The 21,172-nt window shown below is 37.8% G+C and overlaps 1 protein-coding gene across 49 annotated transcripts in view; it reads right to left on the reverse strand.

The window, feature by feature from the left end:
- The window catches only part of C1H14orf39 (chromosome 1 C14orf39 homolog), a 259,890-nt gene that overhangs the window by 108,080 nt on the left and 130,638 nt on the right, over window positions 1-21,172 (reverse strand). For 19 of the 49 annotated variants that reach the window (XR_014820192.1, XR_014820159.1, XR_014820213.1 and 16 more), the window contains 3 exons: window positions 4,514-4,575; window positions 4,363-4,434; window positions 3,212-3,338 (listed from right to left, as the gene is read on the reverse strand). Coding sequence is in view for 34 of the 49 variants with exons in the window: in XM_084982587.1 (XP_084838713.1) it covers window positions 3,212-3,338; window positions 4,363-4,434; window positions 4,514-4,575 (261 nt within the window). In the remaining 15 variants the exon portion in view is untranslated. Of the gene's footprint in view, window positions 1-3,211; window positions 3,339-4,362; window positions 4,435-4,513; window positions 4,576-5,254; window positions 5,379-5,400; window positions 5,554-5,626; window positions 5,720-21,172 lie in introns of those variants that run through there. The other 30 variants (XR_014820212.1, XR_014820216.1, XM_084982621.1 and 27 more) reach the window with 15 other exon arrangements.

Below are 21,172 nucleotides of genomic sequence, written 5' to 3' on the forward strand. Positions count from 1 at the left end.
GTTGTACTTTACATCTTTGAGAAACTGCCTAGTCATTTCTTTATGAAAAATTCTCAGAAATGGAACCATTCAATCAAGTTATGCTTATTTTTAAAGTTTAAAAGTATATTAATATGCCATCCGAAAGGTATGTATGGGTGTACATTCCTACAGTGTGTCAGAGAGGTGATTTTATTTCCTGGCCAATACTATTATCTTTCTTCAAATTTCTGCAAAATTTAAAGGTGAAAAAAATACATAGTATGTTATTATTGCTTTAATTTGAATGTCTTTATTAGTAAGATTGAGCATTTGGTCACAAGTTTATTAGACAGATATTTCTTCATTTTGGTATTTACTTTACCTTTTTTTTTGTCTTTTTAGGGCCATACCTGAGGCATATGGAGGTTCCCAGGCTAGGGGTCAAATCAGAGCTGTAGCTGCCTGCCTGGCCTACACCACAGCCACAGGGAGGCAGGATCCAAGCCTTATCTGCAATCTACACCGCAGCTCACGGCAATGCTGGATCCTTAACCCACTGAGCGAGGCCAGGGATCGAAACTGCGTCCTCAGGGATGCTAGTTGGGTTTGTTAACCACTGAGCTATCATGGGAACTTCCTGTGCCCATGTTTCTAATGGGGTTTTGGCTCTTCCTTACTAATTTCCTCAACCACTTTATTTTTAAATTAACCCTTCTTTGACATTTTCCTACCTTATCCTTTTGCTCTTTATATCACTTTGAGGTGTTTTTCTTTCTTTCTTTTTTTTTTTTTTTTTTGTCTTTTTGTCATTTTCTTGACCTGCTCCCACGGCATATGGAGGTTCCTAGGCTAGGGGTCGAATCAGAGCTGTAGCCACCAGCCTACACCAGAGCCACAGCAATGCGAGATCCAAGCTGCGACTGTGACCCACACCACAGCTCGTGGCAATGCCCAATCCTTAACCCACTGAGCAAGGCCAGGGATCGAACCCAAAACCTCATGGTTCCTAGTCAGATTCGTTAACCACTGAGCCAGGACGGGAACTCCTGAGGTGTTTTTCTTTTTAATTTGTATGTGTCATATTTATCCATTCTTTCCTATGTGTTTTCCACCTCTGATGACATACTTAGAAAGGCCTTCTTCTCTCAGATAGTCACCTATATTTTCTTCTAAATACTTTCATGAATTCATACTTCACATTTAAATCTCTTAATGAGCATGCTGAAATCATGAACTAGAGTTATTCACACATTAAAAAGAAATAGATCCTACTAACTGTCCTCAGAACCCAGCAGAGAATAAGCTTGTATAACATACATCTTGGACACAGCTGTTTCTAAAAAGAAACTACCAGTATCTTTCCACCCATATTACAGCCAACTGAGGGAAACCACTGGTAAAATCTACTACAATAAATCTAAATCAAAGTAAAAGTTCAACAATATGTAGCTTTTTTATCATATTACCAAAAAGTAAACATTAATAATTTTAGTATTAACAAAAGTGTAAGGAAATAGAAACTCTCATATATTGTTGGTTAAAATACAAATTAGTATAATTTTTCAGAGAGCAGTTTGGCATTATCTATCAAATATTTAAACATACATACTCTTTGATCTAGCAATTTAACTTCTAGGAGTTCATTCTAGAGCTACAGGTCTAGAAGTGCAGAAGGATACCTGTATATGTTGCTTTCAATAGGAAAAAACTAGAAATAACCTGAATGTTTAATAATAGGAAAATGGTTAAAAAACTTAGGATACATCAATACTATAAAGCACTATGGAGCTGTTAAAAAATAAAGAATGAAAACTATACATAGTCATGACATGTATAGCACCATTTATGTTACATATTGTTAAATTTTAAAAAGTTGAAGAATTATCATGGCTCAGCAGAAACGAACTTGTCTGGTATCCATAAGGAACATGGGCCTTGTTCCATAGGTTGAGGAACAGGCGTTGCCTTGAGCTGTGGTGTGGGTGGCCAATGCTGCTCAGATCTGGGATTGCTATGGCTGTGGTGTAGGCCAGCGGCTACAGCTCTGATTTGACCTCTAGCCTGGGAACTTCCATGTGCTGCAGGTGTGGCCCTAAAAAGATAAAAAAATGAATAAGTATGGTATGATCGCATTTTTTAAAAAATGAAAAATAGATATACAGATATATATGTATAAAAGCATATGTAACAATGATGATGAATATGTATTTCAGAAGGTCCGAAATGGTATTCACTGTTAAGGGTGACTGCCTATAAGGAAGAGAGCAGGGTGGCATGGGGAATGCAGGTAAGGAGAAACTTTTTACACCATACATTAGTATGTCTTTGAATTTTTATGTTAAGTATATATTTTTTTCTTTTTACAGCCCCACCTGCAGTGTATGTAAGTTCCCAGGCCAAGGGTCTAATCAGAGGTGCACTTGCAGCCTACACCACAGCCACAGCAACACCAGATATGAGCTGCACCTCCAACCTATGCCACAGCTTACAGCAACATCTTAACCCACTGAGCAAGGGCAGGGATAGAACCTGCATCCTCACAGAGACAGCTTGGGGTCCTTAACCCACAGAGCCACAACAGGAATTTTAAAACCAGTATTAAAAAAGTAATGAGGGAAAACCAAAAAAGCTTATGAATTTTTAAATAACATTTAAAAACAAATATAATTCTTGGAAGTACAGTACTAAATAAAAACACAATGGTTCACATAAAATTAAATACAGAAAACTAACATATTTTATTTTTGTAAGTACCTGTCCATACAATTACATTCCATTAACAAGCCTTTGTTTCAAAATGTTTTGTCTTATAATAGTTGTAACTACCAGAATTCAAAACCTGAAGCTATATTGAAAGAATTCTTAACATATTGAATATTTTTATTTTGAAAAGCTATGAATTTTAGGCTAGGGTCCCTTAGACAAAAATAAGATCTTGAAAATTCAAAGATGGAAATTATTTCAAATTTATTTATTTAAAAGAATTTTCTATTCTGTGCCTAGATTATTCAAAATACTGTATTGAGACTAATTGGATCTGAATTCAAGAGATCTTACAGCACTTCTATTTTTCTTTTGAAACTTCTGTGATCCCTTTTACAGTGGTATATAACAAGGAAATTGAAGATTTGATTCATCATTTTCCTAACATAAAATACTACTTTAAAGCAAATGTCTTCCACTATAAATTCAAAAACCTTGAATGAAAGAATTTAATGACAATTTTTGAAAGTTTCTTTAAAATACTCACTTACTACAGCTGTCTTTGATCTCCTTACTATGTCTACAGTAATGACCTATTTCCTCATCTGTTGTATTTATAGCTTCGTGTATTTTACAAATGGTCGCTTTATTTTCTTTAATATCTTCAAAGCATTCTGGGAAAAGACAATATTTATTTTCTTAAAAAGAAATCATAAATTCAAAATAAACAAATACAGTAGAAACAAGGTGTGGCAACTGACTTAAAAAAAAAAAAAAGAAGAAGAAGGACCAGAGAATGGAGAGGAAGAGAAGTTTGAGATAGGAAGTGCACTATGCTAAAAAGCCCAGGACCAGAGTTAGGCTTCCTCTTAGACCCAGAAGCTACAAATTTGCATTTGGGATTTAAGAGAAATAAATCTCCCCTGTCCCTCATCTTTAATGTAAGAGGGCTGGATTAGGTAATATCTAAGATCAGTGATATCTTACAAAGCTATGAATTTATGTAAACATTTACTCATATAATACTACCTTAAGAGTTTTGTTTTTCACAAATATGAAATTTCTATTCATCAATTTCATGACATTATTTAATGCACCTTCAACTCATTTCCTTGTTACTAGTGAGTAAATATAAGATATACTTTCTTTAAAAGATTAAAATAAATCATTTAAATTCTAAATTCTTTTTGTTGCAGAAAAGATAACTTGTCTACCTTTCAGAACTATTAAAAAATTAATTATTATATTTGCTTTTGTTAGTTTTTATGTAGGATCTTAAAATACTATATTTATGTCCTTTGCTTTGCCATTCCATTCATAATATTCAGAATTAGCATTCCTGAAAATGTGGCATCTATTAATCTGGCCTCTGACTTTTGATGATTTATAAAAATATTTGCAATTTTTCAGTCAAATATTTGAAATAACCTGTGTTATCTGAGAAAAATAATAATTTCAATTGTATTTAACTAAGGGTCATTTCTGTTTAAAACAATCCTTAAACACAAAATAATTAAATGCTGAATACAGAAATTTATTATTGAAAAAGTGTAGTTAAATAGCTCGTTATCAGTCACTAAACAAAACCAGGAAAAAAATTATGCCAACTGTAAGTTACCCTAAACAAGGTAACTGCACAGTATTTTACATTCCATAAAAATTAAAAAATAAAAATATCTGTCATGCAAAACTACTTACTATTAATTCGTTGAATTATATCTTCTTTAGTACTTATATCTTGCTCATACTGGAAAACTAAAATAAATAATTCTTTTGTGATTTCATTTCATTGTTAAAATGTCAAATAACAATATAAATAGTTACCTGTTTATTTTCATTTTATACCTACCAAATTCTAACAAAAGTCTGTCCAAACTGACAAACAGGCTGTCATTCATCCTGGATACTTTGCTAAAAAAAAAGAATAATAATAATAAGCAAGGATTTTCTATAAACAACCTTTTCACAGAGCATTATTACAGAAAAACGTGAGTGGAGCAAAAGACTGAGGAGGGAAAAGACCCCTTCATTCCAGTACTGGGCAGAGCCCCAGCAGGTACGTAAAAAATGAACGTCATTACATATATTTAATTATAGATATTAAATACATAAATTAAGTAAACGAATGTAGTTATATATTAAATATATATAATTTTATATCATAAAATAAATTGAATATCGTTGCATGACTGAAACTTCATAATTGTTTATACATAGTAATCCACAGACACCCAGATTTCTCAAAAGTATATGCTCTTTAAAATAAACAACTCTCTCAACACGTCCTTTCTCTGCGTGTTATCACTACGGGTAGCAAGATTTTTAAAGTCTTTCACCAACAGCGAGGTAAAACAACCTGCGGGAACTGAGCAACTTTACACTCGGTATTTTACCGAGAGTCCACAAATTGGAAGTATTCCCAGAACTACCAAGTCGCATTTTAAAGATAACGCCTGAGGCGGGGTTCGGCTCTCTAGTGGGCACACTGAGAAAACTACTCTGCCCGCGCGTTTTGAAGCGGGAAGTTCACTCGCCGACTCCCTCCACAGCCCACTCGCTTCTCCTCCCCGAGTCCGCCCCCGATACCCGCCTTCGGGCGGCAGTGCCGTCCAGAGCAAGGCCACACGCCAGGAAACCCCCAGAACGCGACCTCTGGGGACAGGGCCCGCCGGGCCCCCGACCCCTCAGGGCTGCCTGCCCAGCGAATAACCGCCACGCGCAATTCCTTCCACCCACCTCAGTCCCTCTCCCCCGTTCCCCCCAGGACCCGAAGGCTCACGCCCTTCCTTCCCCCGACCCAGACGCTACCCAAGGTCGCGAGGGCCGCGGACGTGACAGGAGATACCCTAGGAGGGCTGGCGCTCCGCCTCAGCCCCACTCAGCCCAACCCGTCTGCGCGAGGCCCACGGCGGGAGCAGCAAATCGCGCTGAGGCGCGAGATCGAAATCCCCGCGAGACTCACCCGGCTGCGCTCACGCCTTCCTCACCCCCACCCGCCGCCCGCGGGGCGAGAACCCGATCTCCTACCGCCTTCGGAAAGTGCACCGGGCGCGGAAGCTCTCGACCCAGGGTTAGGGAACTTGTCCGGGGTGGGTTTTTTTTTTTAAGACTATCCGTTCCGCAGGTAAAAATAACAGGTTAAAAAATATTTTGGAAAACAGCAATGAAACTGATACTAACTTTAACAGGATAACATAAATCACCAGAATCAACTCTCAAGATTCAATTTCTCATTTAGCATTTTTCAAAACGTCTTGAAAAGCAAGTATAAGAATGCAAATACATTTCATTCAACAAATATTTTGAGTGACTAGTCTGTTTAGTTCAAATAAAGTGCACATTAATTTTTTCTGTCCAAAATGCTATCGTTGGACACTTTATGCTCTTAGATTTTGCATATCCAAAGTGAAAGAGTTCACTTTGTGATTTATAAATTATTTATAGTTTATAATTTGCTCACAATAATTTAAACAAATCATTCCCCCAAACTGCCTTCATTATTGGTATATTTCTGGTAAAAATGTGTTTAATAGTAAATGATGTAAATTATTGCCCAAATTCCCAACAATCTAAGTTGTTTCACAGATTATGAAGATGAAAAAGATACCTACACCGGTGTTTCTTAAGTACTTCAGATGATATTTGAATAACCAATTTTATTACAATGTTATGTAATGTTGTTCATGAGTGTTAAAGACAGTCAACAATGATAATTCAGTGTAAGTCTGATGATGTAAAAAATCAAGCAGCTTTATTCCTATACTTGTTTATATTTATTAACTACCCATTTTTTAGGAAGGCATGAAAGAATGGATATGAAGGCTAAATTATCAATAACCTTGCTGGCACTACTTTGCTATTACTGCTAAGAAAATTTGACAGGTCAAAGAGTGACCCACTTTAACTTAACAGTAGATTTTTTAATGTAAAATTGTGGAAACCTAGAAACACCACCTTACTGAAACCTGGAAATCAATTTATTCACATTTATATTCGGATGTATGCATATCCTAATTACTCTCAAAAAAAATACACTTGAGTTCTACCAACTCCACTACCCCCATCCCATTCCAAAAGTCCCTTCTGGAAAAACAATAAAGATAAAGATTTTCCATCTACCGAAGAGTTTTAAATAATAAACTTTAGGAGTTCCTTTGTGGAGCAGTCAGTTAAGGATCCAGAGTTATCATTGCAGTGGCTGGACATGCCACAGGCATGGCCAAAAAATATATATACTGTAATAATAAATTTTATTCTCCTAAATCCCCTCAATGAAATATAGTGCTCTGTCTGAAAAATTATAGAATGTTGACTCAAGTTAATTTTTATTTTAACACATTATTTCCTGGGAAAGTAGCCCCATTATTTTTATTATATTATATACTCCCATACCTATAAGTAACACTTTTCCCTCTTGCTCCATACGTGTAAATCATAATCTGAAGAAATTCTTAATTTAAAACTATTATCCATTTTAATTGCACTGTATTACCTTCCTTTTATTGCTAAATTTTTCAGCAGAATACATGTCTCCTACATATAATTCCTTCCCACTCCTTTCCTCATTGATTATTTGGTGGAAGCCTAATCCCCTAAAAGGGGATTCTTCCTAAGGCATACTTCCTTATGTCACTTATTCCCAATCTAAAATTTTGGATGGGTACATTTGATTGGAGAAACCTAAGCGACATGCTTCGCTTCTTTCTTCCAGGCTGTTAAGAATATCTCCAAACATAAGAAGTGGATTAATTCCAGGAAGTCAAAAAATAATAGCAATTTTCCATGATATTTACCCTCTGAATTCCAGATCCCTATATCTACATGATAAGCCAAAACACAACTCATGTTTTTCCCCCAGTAGAGCTGGGCTTTTTTCATGATCTCTCTTTGCATGAATGGGACTAGTATCCATTTGTGCATACCAGAAACCCAGGCATCATCCTTGACAGTCTTCCCTCTCCTATTATCCCTCATATCTAATCCATCACAAATCCTACCAACTTTACCTTTTAAATATCTTAGAAAAGCATTCATTCCTCTCTGTCTCAATTGCCACCATCTTAGTCCAAGTTATCATCATTCTCTCACTTAGGTTTTACTGCATATCTACTCTGACCCTCTTGTCCATTCATCATCCATCCTTCAACAGAGCAATTCTTAATTGCAAATTACACACACACACACACACACACACACACACACACACACGCAGCTTAAAACACATCATGGCTTCCTGTGTTCTAAGAAGGAAGGACAAAATTCTGATCATGGCTCACAAGGCCCTTTATGATCCTATTGCTATCTACCTCAGCTTCTTCATAGTATACCAACTTTATCTTCCTCCCTGAAATTCGGCCTTTACACTTTCAGTTCTTAACATGCTCCTTTCCCTCACAGAGAAAATGTACTTGCTGGTTTCTCAGCCTGGAATTCTCTATCCTTCTTAAAAACCTTCTACTCATTCTTCAAATCTCAACTAAAGTATCACAGCTTTACCAATGCCCATCATCAACCTTCAAAGTTCATGCACTTATCCTTCATAGCCTATAACTTGGTTATAATTTGAAATTATTTCTGTAATTATTATATAAACATCTATCTCATCCACCATACTGTAGGTTCCATGAAAACAGGCCCAACCCTCCTGTTTTCCCCTCCTCCCAACACATACAAACACCCTGGCAACCACAATGAATAGGTTACAGCAGTGTTTTGTCATAGTGACTATAATCCCAGTTCAATTCACAAGCAATTTCAAGGGAATAAATGCCGCTTCACTCTAAGAACAGTCCTTATAGGGGAAATAGTCATAAAAGAGGAAGTGAAGCAATATGAATCTGCTAACACAAATTTATTTACATGAATGGCAATCAGGTCAGTGGAAAAAACAGCATGCTTAAAGTGTGGCAGGATTTTCAAATATGCATGACTAAATTTACATTTTAATATTAAAACAAAAACCTCTCCTTTGTTTTCTCAGTTGATCCCCTGTTTTGGGGTAGTTGACTTTCCTGGCCAAATTAGATCTATGCCATCATCACCTCCTGGAATTATCAAGTCAATAAAATATGGGTAGTTGTTTGACAACACTGCTGACTTCTTGACAGTAACTCTTATGCTAGTGGGTTTCCAATGTGTACAAACCATATTAGGCAAAATGCAAAAATAACAGGATTTTTGTTCTTATAGATCTTGTAGATACCATTTAATACTAACTTGACTCATTGTTTTACTGTTCATGTACCTTTGATTTTGGTTGTGGTGCAAGCCTATTTCCCTCAAATATGTCTACTTACTTCTAAAATCCTATTAAGTGAAATTTAAAATTTTAATTTACTCTTCATTGTCCTTTATGACACATAATTTTTAAATTTTATTCCTTTTTTGCTCACCACTGTATCCCAAATACCTGGTACAGTACCTAATACATGATAGAAATTCAAATGATACTTGAATGATTAAATGAATGAATGATAAGTGCTCAAAAAATGGTTAAATCATTTCATATCTGGATTACTGTAACTGGCTGGGGACCACCTTCCCATTTGATCTATTCTGTATTCTTTCTATTCTATCATATAACAGTACTGATTTTTTACATCTATTTTATGATGTAATTTACATTATTCAAAAGGAATTAGTGATTATATTTTCTTCTCCTTCAAACTGGAATGCCTCTGCACTACTTTAAGATCTTCTATAATTTGACCTCAACTTTATTTCCCCACAAAATCTCTCTATTTTAAGCAGTTCCCTCACTGATCCAAGAAGACACTATGTTTATTTAAGCCTCCATGGCTTAATGTTCAATGTTCTTCCCAACTGGAAAGTTTCTTCTCCTTGATCCAATCAAATTCTATCCATTTTTCAGAGTTCAAGTCACAAGAAAACTTTTCCTGACTACTATAGATATTCCTTTTCTCTGAAGTCTATGGGACTTTCTCTGAAGTTTGCAGCACTGTGTGTAGTACTTAATTACACAGTAGGCTAAACAGTGGTTTTATAAAGATGAAGAAAATCCGGAGTTCCCGTCGTGGCGCAGTGGTTAACGAATCCGACTAGGAACTATGAGGTTGCGGGTTCGGTCCCTGCCCTTGCTCAGTGGGTTAACGATCCGGCGTTGCCGTGAGCTGTGGTGTAGGTTGCAGACACGGCTCGGATCCTGCGTTGCTGTGGCTCTGGCGTAGGCCAATGGCTACAGCTCCGATTAGACCCCTAGCCTGGGAACCTCCATATGCCGCGGGAGCGGCCCAAAGAAATAGCAAAAAGCCAAAAAAAAAAAAGAAAATCCTTGCTCTCAAAAACCTCACCATTTGACAGTGGAGACAGACAGTGATAATTATGACTGCTATAATAGATATACATATATGTTACTTGGATGATTGGTGATTATTAATTCAGTGACCTTTAATTCAAAGTCAGTCAGCAATTTTATACCAGTCAGGGTTCTAGCAGGAAACAAAAATCACTCCATATGATTCAAGTGATAAGACTTTAGTGAAGAAACTTCTTATGGATGTATAGGCAGAGGACAAGTTGTATGGTGTTTCACTGCTGAACTCTAAATTCTAGCAACAGGTACACAACACTTCAAAAGGTCATGTGGGGGCCACTCCATACCACAAAACCATCCATTCCACAGAAGAGACCAGAAAGGATCCAAAGAACACCAAATGTATCTGAAACACCAAATACCCCACACTGAAGTCACTTTACTCCATCCCCCCATATATCAAAATGCCATTTTAGAGAGGAAGACAGAGGACACCTAAAAGATTTAGCATACATCTCAAACATACTGAGTTAGCTAAAAGAAACTTTTAAACTGGCTCTAACTAAGGTATCTATCAAAAGTTTATTACCACCTGCCTCTGGTATTCAGTAGGGTATAAATTCACAAGAAAGATTCAATCAGTTATATAGAAACAAAGTCTCAGAGTATCCAAGGCTCTCTAATAATTAGTGATGTTGAGCATGTTTTCATGCACTTTTGGCCATGTGTCCTTCTTCTTTGGAGAAATGTCTATTTAGATTGCCTGACCATTTTTTGATTGAGTTGTTTGCTTGTTTGTTTTTTGATAAAGCTGTGAGAGATGGTTGTATATTTTGGAGATTAATCCATTGTTAGTTGCTTCATTTGCAAAGATTTTTCTCCCATTCTGCGAGTTGTCTTTTCTTTTTTATGGTTTCCTTTGCTATGTAAAATCTTTTAAGTTTAATTAGGTCCCATTTCTTTACTTTTGTTTTTATTTTCATTACTCTAGGAGGTGGATCAAAAAAAGATATTTCTGCAATTTATGTCAGAGAATGTTCTGCCTGGGTTTTCCTTTAGGAGTTTTATTAGGTCTAGCCTTATGCTTAGGTCTTTTTATCCATTTTGAGTTTGATTTTGTGTATGGTGTTAGAGAATTTCTAATTTCCTTTTTTTTTTCACCTATACCTGTCCAGTTTTTCCAACACCACTTATTGAAGAGACTGCCTTTTTTCCATTGTATATTTTCACCTCCTTTGTCACAGATTAGTTGAGTATAGGTGTATGGGTTTAATTCTGGGTTTTCTATCCTTTTCCACTGATCTATGTTTCTGTTTGTATACTAGTTATCATACCATTTTTATTACTATAGCTTTATAGCAGAGTTTGAAGTCTGAGAGCCTGATTCCTCCAGTTTTGTTTTTCTTTTTCAAGATTGTTTTGGCTATTCAAGGTATTTTGTGCTTCTATACAAATTTAAATTTTTTTTGTTCTAGTTCTGTGAAAAATGCCATTGGCAGTTTGATAGGGATTGAACTGAATCTGAAAATTGTCTTGGGTAGTAATTAATACACAGAAATCTCTTGCATCCCTATACACTAACAATGAAAGATGATAGAGATAAATTAAGGAAACAATTACATTTACCATTGCACCAAAAAGAATAAAATACCTAGATATAAACCTACCTAAAGAGGCAAAAGATCTGTGCCATGAAAACTATAAGAAACTGGTGAAAGAAATCACAGATGACACAAACAGATGGAAACATATACTATGCTCTTGGATTGGAAGAATCAATATTGTCAAAAGAACACTTTTTTTTTTTTTTTAAACAGGAATCAGTAACACCATGAATCTAGCTTCCCATAGGGCTCAGATATCAGGAATGGTGGATGTGTGACCAGACTGAGAATGCCCTGGCCAGTTACAGCACTTCATCTCTGAGGCCAGTCTTTCTTAACTGGTATGTGTAGAATAATAGAAGAAAAATGTCTGTGTGAGCTGGTGAACTCCAAAAACCCTGCAAACCTGGAGCAGCTGATAGCTATCTTTCTCACCATATGGAAAAACTGCTCTATAATGCAGGCAACATAGATGAAAGCAGAAACAAGGTATAGAAGAGTCAGCTAGTCAGTTCTGTAAGTCAATAGATTCTCTTCTCATTCAAGATAGCCTAAGTTGGAGTTATATCACCTATACCTATAGAGTCCTTTTAAAGAAAGCAGAAAAGCAGAGATGCTGAAATGTTGTGTCACTATATATGTCATTTGAAAATTTACTTGTACCAATTTTCTAAGCATCAAAATCACTTAAATTTTCTTTGCTTAGTCTCTATCAATTGATTATAATCATGCCATATTTCAGTTTGTTTCACATCTGATCAATGATTTCCTATACAGATTTTGTTTTCCCTGGAGTTTCTAAGTGTATCCTCCCCCACATTATACAGAAAAATCATGTCTTCTTTACCATATCACTAAATCTCTCAGGATCCTTACAAATTTTTGAATGCACTAGAATAATTTCTAAACCCCAAGGAAACATAATTCTCCACTTTGAAAGTCCTCTACCTTCTCAGGCTAATCATTCGATTTCATTTAAGACTATTTCTTAGGCTTCAGTCTGGATACATTCACAGGAGGAGCTCAGATAGGAAAGGCCAATTATCATGACCCTGCTCTGGACAATTCTTCAAGCTCTAACCTCATTTTCTGCTCCTCTTCCCCTTCCAATTATCTATATCTACAAACTCAAGGGAACTCAACGGAAAAGCTTCTTCATTCATTTTAAACAATAGTCAACGTTAATTATTGTACCATGCTGTAATACAATCATGCCTTCAAAAATCTATGGAGTTGTAGAGGACTTAAGACCTTTACAATAATTACCTCAAGCCATGATGCTTTTTCAGTTTTCATATCTGCTTTTTCCTATATGAGGAAAGTATAAAATTTTATTGAAAGACATAAAAGAGTATTTGAATAAATGAGAGCCATTCTATGTACCTGACTGGGAACATTCAACATTGTAATACAATTTATCCCAAATTCATCTCTTGTAATACAATTTATCCCAAATTCATCTCTTTATATAATGCAATTTGTTGAAGGAGGTCATCAAGAGGACGTGACCACCAGTTGACCCACGAGCTAGACCCAGGCAATCAGGGGCTCCTCATTCCCTCTTCCGTCCTTGGAAGGTACACTCTTACCATTCCCACAGTGGAGTCATTTTCAAGGATGCAGCCTTAAGAGTAAGGTCTAGTTGAAACCATCTGGACCAAATATGTGACTGAACCCAGTTAAGACCTCTATTGTAAACTTTTTTTAAGGGCCATACCCATGGCATATGGAAGTTCCCAGGCCAGGGGTTGAATTGGAGCTGCAGTCACCAGCCTACACCATAGCAATGCAGGATCCAAGCTGTGTCTGCAACCCACACCACAGCTCACAGCAATGCTGGATACCCAACCCACTGAGCAAGGCCAGGGATCAAACCCACATCCTCGTGACTAGTTGTGTTTGTTACCACTGAGCCACAATGGGACTACAAGACCTCTATTATAACCTTTTAAGATTTGGTGGTGTACAAAGATCTACTCATATTGCAGTCACCTAAGACATCTTGTAAGCAAGTTCTGTTTTAATGAGCTTGTTTGAGAAACTGCACAAAGAGAACTCCAGTAAAGAGAAACAAATGTCTGCCACAGTGGGCCAACCTCTACTGTGAGCAGTTCAGCTGACCTTTGATGCCCAACTAGAGGCTAACTTGAAAGCTGGAAGAGCTAAAGTTAGAGAAGGACATGGAATTGTCCACTACTCTGCTAGTTTCAGGGCTAGCAGACAAGGTGGAAGAGAAGAATAATAAGAAGGAGATCTTAGAGTGCTATTTTGACAAGCTAGGAAATCACAAGCTGCCACGGATTAAGGTCCACGTGCTTGTGATAAAGCCTGATTAGGACACTAAGAAGTAGAATCTCTAGGAAGTGGGGAGAGCAAAGAAGAGGATGTTGTATGATTGACAATGAAATGGGCAGAATATCTCATGCCATTTAATCTCTAATATGAAGGAAAACTTTAAATAATAAGTACCCTAGACTTAGATAATAAATGTATCCCCAAACCCCTAGAAGAAAATTTGCATTAATTCTCTATCCCTTGAAGTCGTAAGTTTTATCTGAAATGTAAACACCTCAGAAGATAATTAAAATACTGCCCATGATTGCCTGAAACTGAAGAGAAAAAAAAGAGGGAAAGAGACTATTTAAAATACAGATAGCTATAGATTCTCCCTTGGTCAAAATCTAGTCCACAGCCTCCATAAGATTATTAGTAAAGGACAAATACATATTTTAAATTTTTTCTCCACAAATATTAGTAAAAAGCCTTAGCCATGTGAGTGAGTAATCTTAACTTGTTCCATCTGCCAGAGATACATTTGGATTCAACCGGTTTAAAATGAGTGAGTTTTATATTGTTGTACCTGATTCTTGGCTAAAACTTTGGAATGAAAGCTGTGGAATCTCTGCGTCTGTTTGTATGTTGATGTTGAAGATATGCTAGGTATATGTGACATTTTTCTATCTCTGGAGGGTATTGCCAAAAATAATTTGTAAAAGAGCTCTATTTAGGAGTTCCCGTCGTGGCGCAGTGGTTAACGAATCCGACTAAGAACCATGAGGTTGCGGGTTCGGTCCCTGCCCTTGCTCAGTGGGTTTAAGATCCGGCGTTGCCGTGAGCTGTGGTGTACGTCGCAGACGCGGCTCGGATCACGCTTTGCTGTGGCTCTGGCGTAGGCCGGTGGCTACGGCTCCAATTAGACCCCTAGCCTGGGAACCTCCATATGCCACGGGAGCGGCCCAAGAAATAGCAACAACAACAACAACAACAACAAAAAAAAGACAAAAGACAAAAAAAAAAAAAAAAAAAAAAAAAAGCTCTATTTAATTGGCTTAAAGAAAAATAAGCTTTAATATCAATAGTGTACTTAGGTAAAAAATGAAATCATTTTTTTTAATCTGCTAAAAGACACAAAGTTATTTTGGACTACTGGTCTATCCTTAATAGGATTGTGAAAGGTCTTTCTTCACCTTTTAAATAATCTGCCTAGAAAACAGATATGCTGTGCTTTATCAAAATAATTTTTTGTGATTCATGTTGTCTTTATCAGGCTTTGATTACTTAAGAAAATTGAGTCTTCTCTATTAAAAGAGCTCATTTTTTTCACAACTATGTAACTTATGTATTTGCCTTTGCAGTCTTTAATTATTACTTTGGTTAACTGTATAACTAAGTATTGTTTTAATACTATGACACTATCAAATTAAATGTTTTAAATTTTTGGTATTTTTGACAAACTTACCCCAAGTCAAAGTCCTACTCATCTTGAACTAACTTTGTGATTTTCTACAAAGCCACTGGACATCACAAAGATATGCTATTTCTCCTTGTAAAGGAGAATTAAACTAATTAGGCTTATCATATATTAAATTACATGGGAAGCATTTTTAAATAAGTGATGCTTAACTTTCTTTAGGTTATTTTATATAAATATATGTTATTAATATAAATGTTCCTACTATCCTTAATCTTCTAAGAGTTTTATGGAAAAGACTCTGACAAGTCCAGGTTTCCGATAACTAAGATAAGTTTGGGAAGGACAACAATAAACTGTTCAAGTGCTTCCTTAAGGTTACCTGCAAAACCCCACAATATGTTATGGGGTGGTAGCCCAAGATTTGTCCCTGTTCTCCTTCTCCACTACAGTAAAACAGGTGCTTTACACTAATGATGTAACACTGACATGTGAAGGCTTGCCTCTGCTGCAGGACACTCTGCAGACTTTGCTAGAACATCTAGGAGAGAGAGGACGGGTGGTGAATCCACAAAGAATTCAAGGCCCAGGCATTGCCATAATGTTTGGGGGATTCATTTCTTTGGGTAGGATATGCATTATCCTAGAAGCTGTGATTGATAAGGTCCAAGCCTATTCAACCCCAATGAACATGAAAAAGGTGTAAGCTTTTCTAGGAATTTGGGGGGTTTTGTTTGATACTCCACTTGACCCAGTGCCTCCATCCCTGATACTGCCTGGTAAAGAAAGAGCACATGTGGGACTTGGGAGTCAGAGCAGCAAGCTGTTTTTGAAAAGACAAAAATATTAGTGAAGCAGACTATAGCTCTGGGTATAACCCATACGGGATTGAGTTAGATGTCTCCGTGACTCTGGAAGGTATGGGTTGGGTGCTGTGAAATAAATAACAGAAGGAGAAGGTACCCCTAGGATTTTGATCCCAGCTCTGGAAGGGGTCAGAAACCCAATACAGCCCCCCATACACACATTCCTTCCTATTAAGGGATGGATGGAGAACATGTTCCATCAACCCACCTCTGTCATGGCTCTAACTCTCACTGTGACTAAGTGGCCTGCATATTTGCACCAGAGGAGCACCCTGTCTGCCAGCCTGCTATCTCTAGACATACAGGTGCTACTAGGCCCTATAGAGTACACAGATGCTCTGAATGCCTCCATGCCTATTCCTGTGGCTGCCCTTGCAGCTTGCAGAGAGGGATTGGAGGAAACCTGCTGGTATCTGGTGTACGGATGCCTGGAAACAGAAACAAACCACAGCAGCCAGTGGGCTGAACTCAGAGCAATTGGGCTAGCGATCACTCATGAACCTTGGCCATTAATCCTTTGTACTGACAGTGGGGCTGTTCTAAAGTGATTAACCCTATGACTTGGACAATGGAAGCTAAGGGGGTGGATGATGAAAAAGCCTTGTAGGTTCAGGATATGTGGAAAGATTTTGGATTCACCTGGAAGAGCTTCAAGCAGTCCTTACTGTCTTCCATGTGCCAGGTCATGAGACACTGACACATCCTGACAGTCAGGAAGCTACATCCTAGCTCAGGTACAAACCCTAGCAACTAATCCTCTGGTATATACATCAGATTTGTTGCAGAGAAAGAGTGACCACCCACAAATATGCATGGGATGGCATATTGCCAAGGATGCTGGATTGCTCTTGAAATACAGTGACTCGAAGGTCATGATTGGGCAAAAGAACATGACATTGAATGGAGGTTTCAATCTCCCCTATATCTAGCAAGCGGTAGGGTTGATAGAAAGAAAAAACAGAATATCAAAGCAGCAGATTAAATTACTAACAGGTTGGAATTCCCATCATGACTCAGCTAAATGAGCCCAACTAGTATCCATGAGGATGCGGGTTCAATCCCTGGCCTTGCTCAGGGGTTTAAGGATCTGGCATTGCTGTGAGCTGTGGTGTAAGTCATAAAGGAGACTTGGATCCCACATTGCTGTGGCTGTGGTGTAGGACAGCAGCTACAGCTCTGGTTTGACCCCTAGCCTGGCAACCTCCATGTGCCATGGCTGCAGCCCTAAAAAGCTAAATAAATAAATAAATAAACTAATAAACAAATAGGTAAAACCACCATGGCCAAGTGGACTAAAGTATTCTCTCAGGCTTTCAGTACACCTTTGAATGATCAACCAATAGTGCCTGTTTCCCCATATGCCAGACTAGGGACCCCTGCTGAGACACCCAATAAAGTATGGAAGAGCCATTACCCAGCTCTCACCATGGATCAATCTACTATGCTGCTGAGAACACCAAAGTTCCTATCATGCCTGGGAAAGGCATGATCTACTCTTATTTGCAAGGGGACAGCTCACCCAGATAGCTACCAAACAAGCCACCTTCATGCTAGTGAAACACTTTGCTGGCCGCTCAGGGCACACTGGGAAAATTGCAGCTGTGTAAGACTATGAGAGCCAGTCACAAGGGGTGGAAATTTTGGAGGAGGTCATTGAGAAGACATGACCACTGGTTGACCTTTGAGCCAGACCCAGGCACTTGGAGGTGCCTCATTTTCTCCCCTGTCCTTGGAATAAATGTGCTGTCTACCATTCTCATTGTTTTCAAGGACAGAGCCCTTAGGAGTATAAGGTGCTGTTAAGACCATCTGGATGAAATACATGACTAAACCCAGTTAAGGCGTCTATATAAACTTTAAGATCTGATGGGCAGATGCAGAGATCTACTCATCTTGCAGTCACCTAAGCAAGTGTAGTAAATAAGTTCCCTTGCTTATTAATCTTGACACCTACTGATCTGGAGTGGTCTGCCTCTTTCTTCTGTCTCTACTGCCTCCATGTACAGTGCAATTCCATAAAAACTTCTATTGGAATCTTGGGTTGTGAAAAAGACACTTGACAAAATTGACCTTAAAGTTGATCTGGACGAAAATATTCACCAAACAGCCAAAGAATTCTCCTTTAAAAATACTGAAGAATAAATTTCCCTATTAGGTATTAAAAATGTATTTGAACTACAGTAGTGGAACCATAGGAATAGACATATCAATGAAAAAGAAGAGAAAGTCCAGAAGAATACCTATGCATACCTAGAAATTTAATATGTGATAAAAGTAGCATTTCAAATCTGTGGAAAAAGAATTATCAGTAAAAAAAAAAAAAAAGGCAATATTTGATGGTGGTAACAATAAACTCTGGGAAATATACAACAGAGGCAATTTTTGGTCCAAGGTATCTCTTAGAGCCTTGGTTCTACTCTCCAGATAGTTTCCACTTCATCATCTCCAAGCTGAATCCCACCCCATTATCTCCATCCCTCATCCCACCACATCCTTAAGGTCAGAGTCTTCCTTTCCTGTATGGTGACAAACTCACTCGTATCTTCTTCCAGCTCTGCAAGTCTTCTTAGCACCTTAGGCAATACCACCTGCTTCTACTCTCTTAATATTCTGAGAATAAAAATAGTCTAGATATACTCCTGCCAAGCAAGACCGTCAGGGAAAGAAGAGAACCCAGGCTGTGAAAAGAAAAACCTTTGTCTGGAATGGAAGGAGGTTTCCAGTACATTCTCAGGCCTGGAGTGAATAGCTGAGAAGCAGGAGAAGGGGGGGAAGAAAAGAGTGTACAGAAAAACATACACTTTTTTGATTGAAGGAGGAAGGAGTCTAGGAAGGAAAGGGGCCAAGGATGAAAGGGATTTCTAAGTTTTTTTCTTTTTGGTCCAGGGAAGGAAGGAAGGGAATATAGAAGGAAGGAAAAAAGAAAGAAGAATTAGAAAATGGGGAGTTCCCGTCGTGACTGAGTGGTTAACAAATCCAACTAGGAACCATGACGTTGTGGATTTGATCCCTGGCCTCACTCAGTGGGTTAAGGATCTGGCGTTGCCATGAGCTGTGGTGTAGGTCGCAGACGCGGTTAGGATCTGGCGTTGCTGTGGCTCTGGAGTAGGCCGGTGGCTACAGCTCTGATTAGACCCCTAGTCTGGGAACCTCCATATGCTTCAGGTGCGGCCCTAGAAAAGACAAAAAAAAAAAAAAAAAAAAAAAGATTTGAAGGGGCGAAGAAACTGTTAGACTTCAAATTTACATGAGACCTCAAAATAAGTCCAGATAGATTTAAAAGTTTTTAATGTTTTTAATCTAGGAAGAGTAGGAGAAGGAAATACTGATTGTTTCTATAACTTGGAAGGGAGGCTGTACTAAGGATGACACCCAAGACAAAACCAGATTTGATAGATATGACTATGTTAGAATTATAAAAACTATAGGGCAAACAACACTATAAAGTTACAAAGCAAGTGAAAAAGTAGTAAAAAATATTTGCAATATGTGACAGGGAAAAAGGTATCCTTAATGTTTGAAGAAATATTCCAAAGAATAAAAAGAATGAAAAAGGTGTATAATTGGAAAATTCTCAAAAGAAGAAATATAAATGACCAATAAATATGCGAAACTGCATGATCTTAATAAAGACACGCCTATTTTGAAAAATAAAAAAACCATTTTCCACTTATCAAGCTGGCAAAAATTTAAAAGAATTTTTGACAGAACTAGAACAAACAATCCAAAGATTTATATGCAACCACAAAAGACCCAGAATTGCCAAAGAAATCCTGAGAAACAAAAACCAAGCAGGAGGCATAACTCTCCCAGACTTCAGACAATATTACAAAGCCACAGTCATCAAGACAGTGTGGTTTTGGTACCAAAACAGACACATAGACCAACGGAACAGAATAGAGAACCCAGAAATGAACCCAGACACCTAAGGTCAATTAATCTTCAACAAAGGAGGCAACCATATAAAATGGGAAAAAAGACAGTCTTTTCAGCAAGGGGTGCTGGGAAAACTGGACAGCTCCATGTGAATCAATGAAACTGGAACACACACTCACACCTGGCACAAAAACAAACTCAAAATGGCTTAAAGACTTAAATGTAAGACAAGACACCATCAAACTCCTGGAAGAGAACATAGGCAAAACATTCTCTGACATCAACCTTATGAATGTTTTCTCAGGTCAGTCTCCCAAAGCAACAGAAATAAAAGCAAAAATAAACAAATGGGACCTAATCAAACTGACAAACTTTTGCACAGCAAAGGAAACCAAAAAGAAAACAAAAAGACAACTTACGGAATGGGAGAAAACAGTTTCAAATGATGCAACTGACAAGGGCTTAATCTCTAGAATATACAAGCAGCTTATACAACTCAACAGCAAAAAAGCCAACAACCCAATGGAAAAATGGGCAGAAGACCTAAATAGACATTTCTCCAAGGGAGATGTACAGATTGGCCAACAAGCACGTGAAACAATGCTCAACATCACTGAGAAATGCAAATCAAAACTACCACAAGGTACCACCTCACACCAGTCAGAATGGCCATCATTAGCAAGTCCACAAATAACAAATGCTGGAGGGGGTGTGGAGAAAAGGGGACCTTCCTGCACTGTTGGTGGGAACATAAGCTGGTACAACCACTATGGCGATCAGTGTGGAGATACCTTAGAAATCTATACACAGAACTACCATATGACCCAGCAATCCCACTCTTGGGCATGTATCTGGACAAAACTTTCCTTGAAAAAGACACCTGCACCCCATGTTCATTGCAGCACTATTCACAATAGCCAGGACATGGAAACAACCCAAATGTCCACTGACAGATGATTGGATTAGGAAGATGTGGTGTATATACACAATGGAATATGACTCAGCCATAAAAAAGAATGAAATAATGCCATTTGCAGCAACCTGGATGGAACTAGAGACTCTCATACTACATGAATGAACTAAGTCAGAAAGAGAAAGACAAATACCATGTGATATCAGTTATATCTGGAATCTAAAAGAAGGCACAAATGAAACTCTCCACAGAAAAGAAAATTATGGACTTGCAGAACAGACTTGT

Source organism: Sus scrofa, chromosome 1 (genome assembly GCF_054392235.1).
Source record: "Sus scrofa isolate SSC_HxYL_T2T_F1_AM1 chromosome 1, Sscrofa_HxYL_maternal_Yorkshire_Landrace_v2.0, whole genome shotgun sequence".
Taxonomy (NCBI): Eukaryota; Metazoa; Chordata; class Mammalia; order Artiodactyla; family Suidae; genus Sus; species Sus scrofa.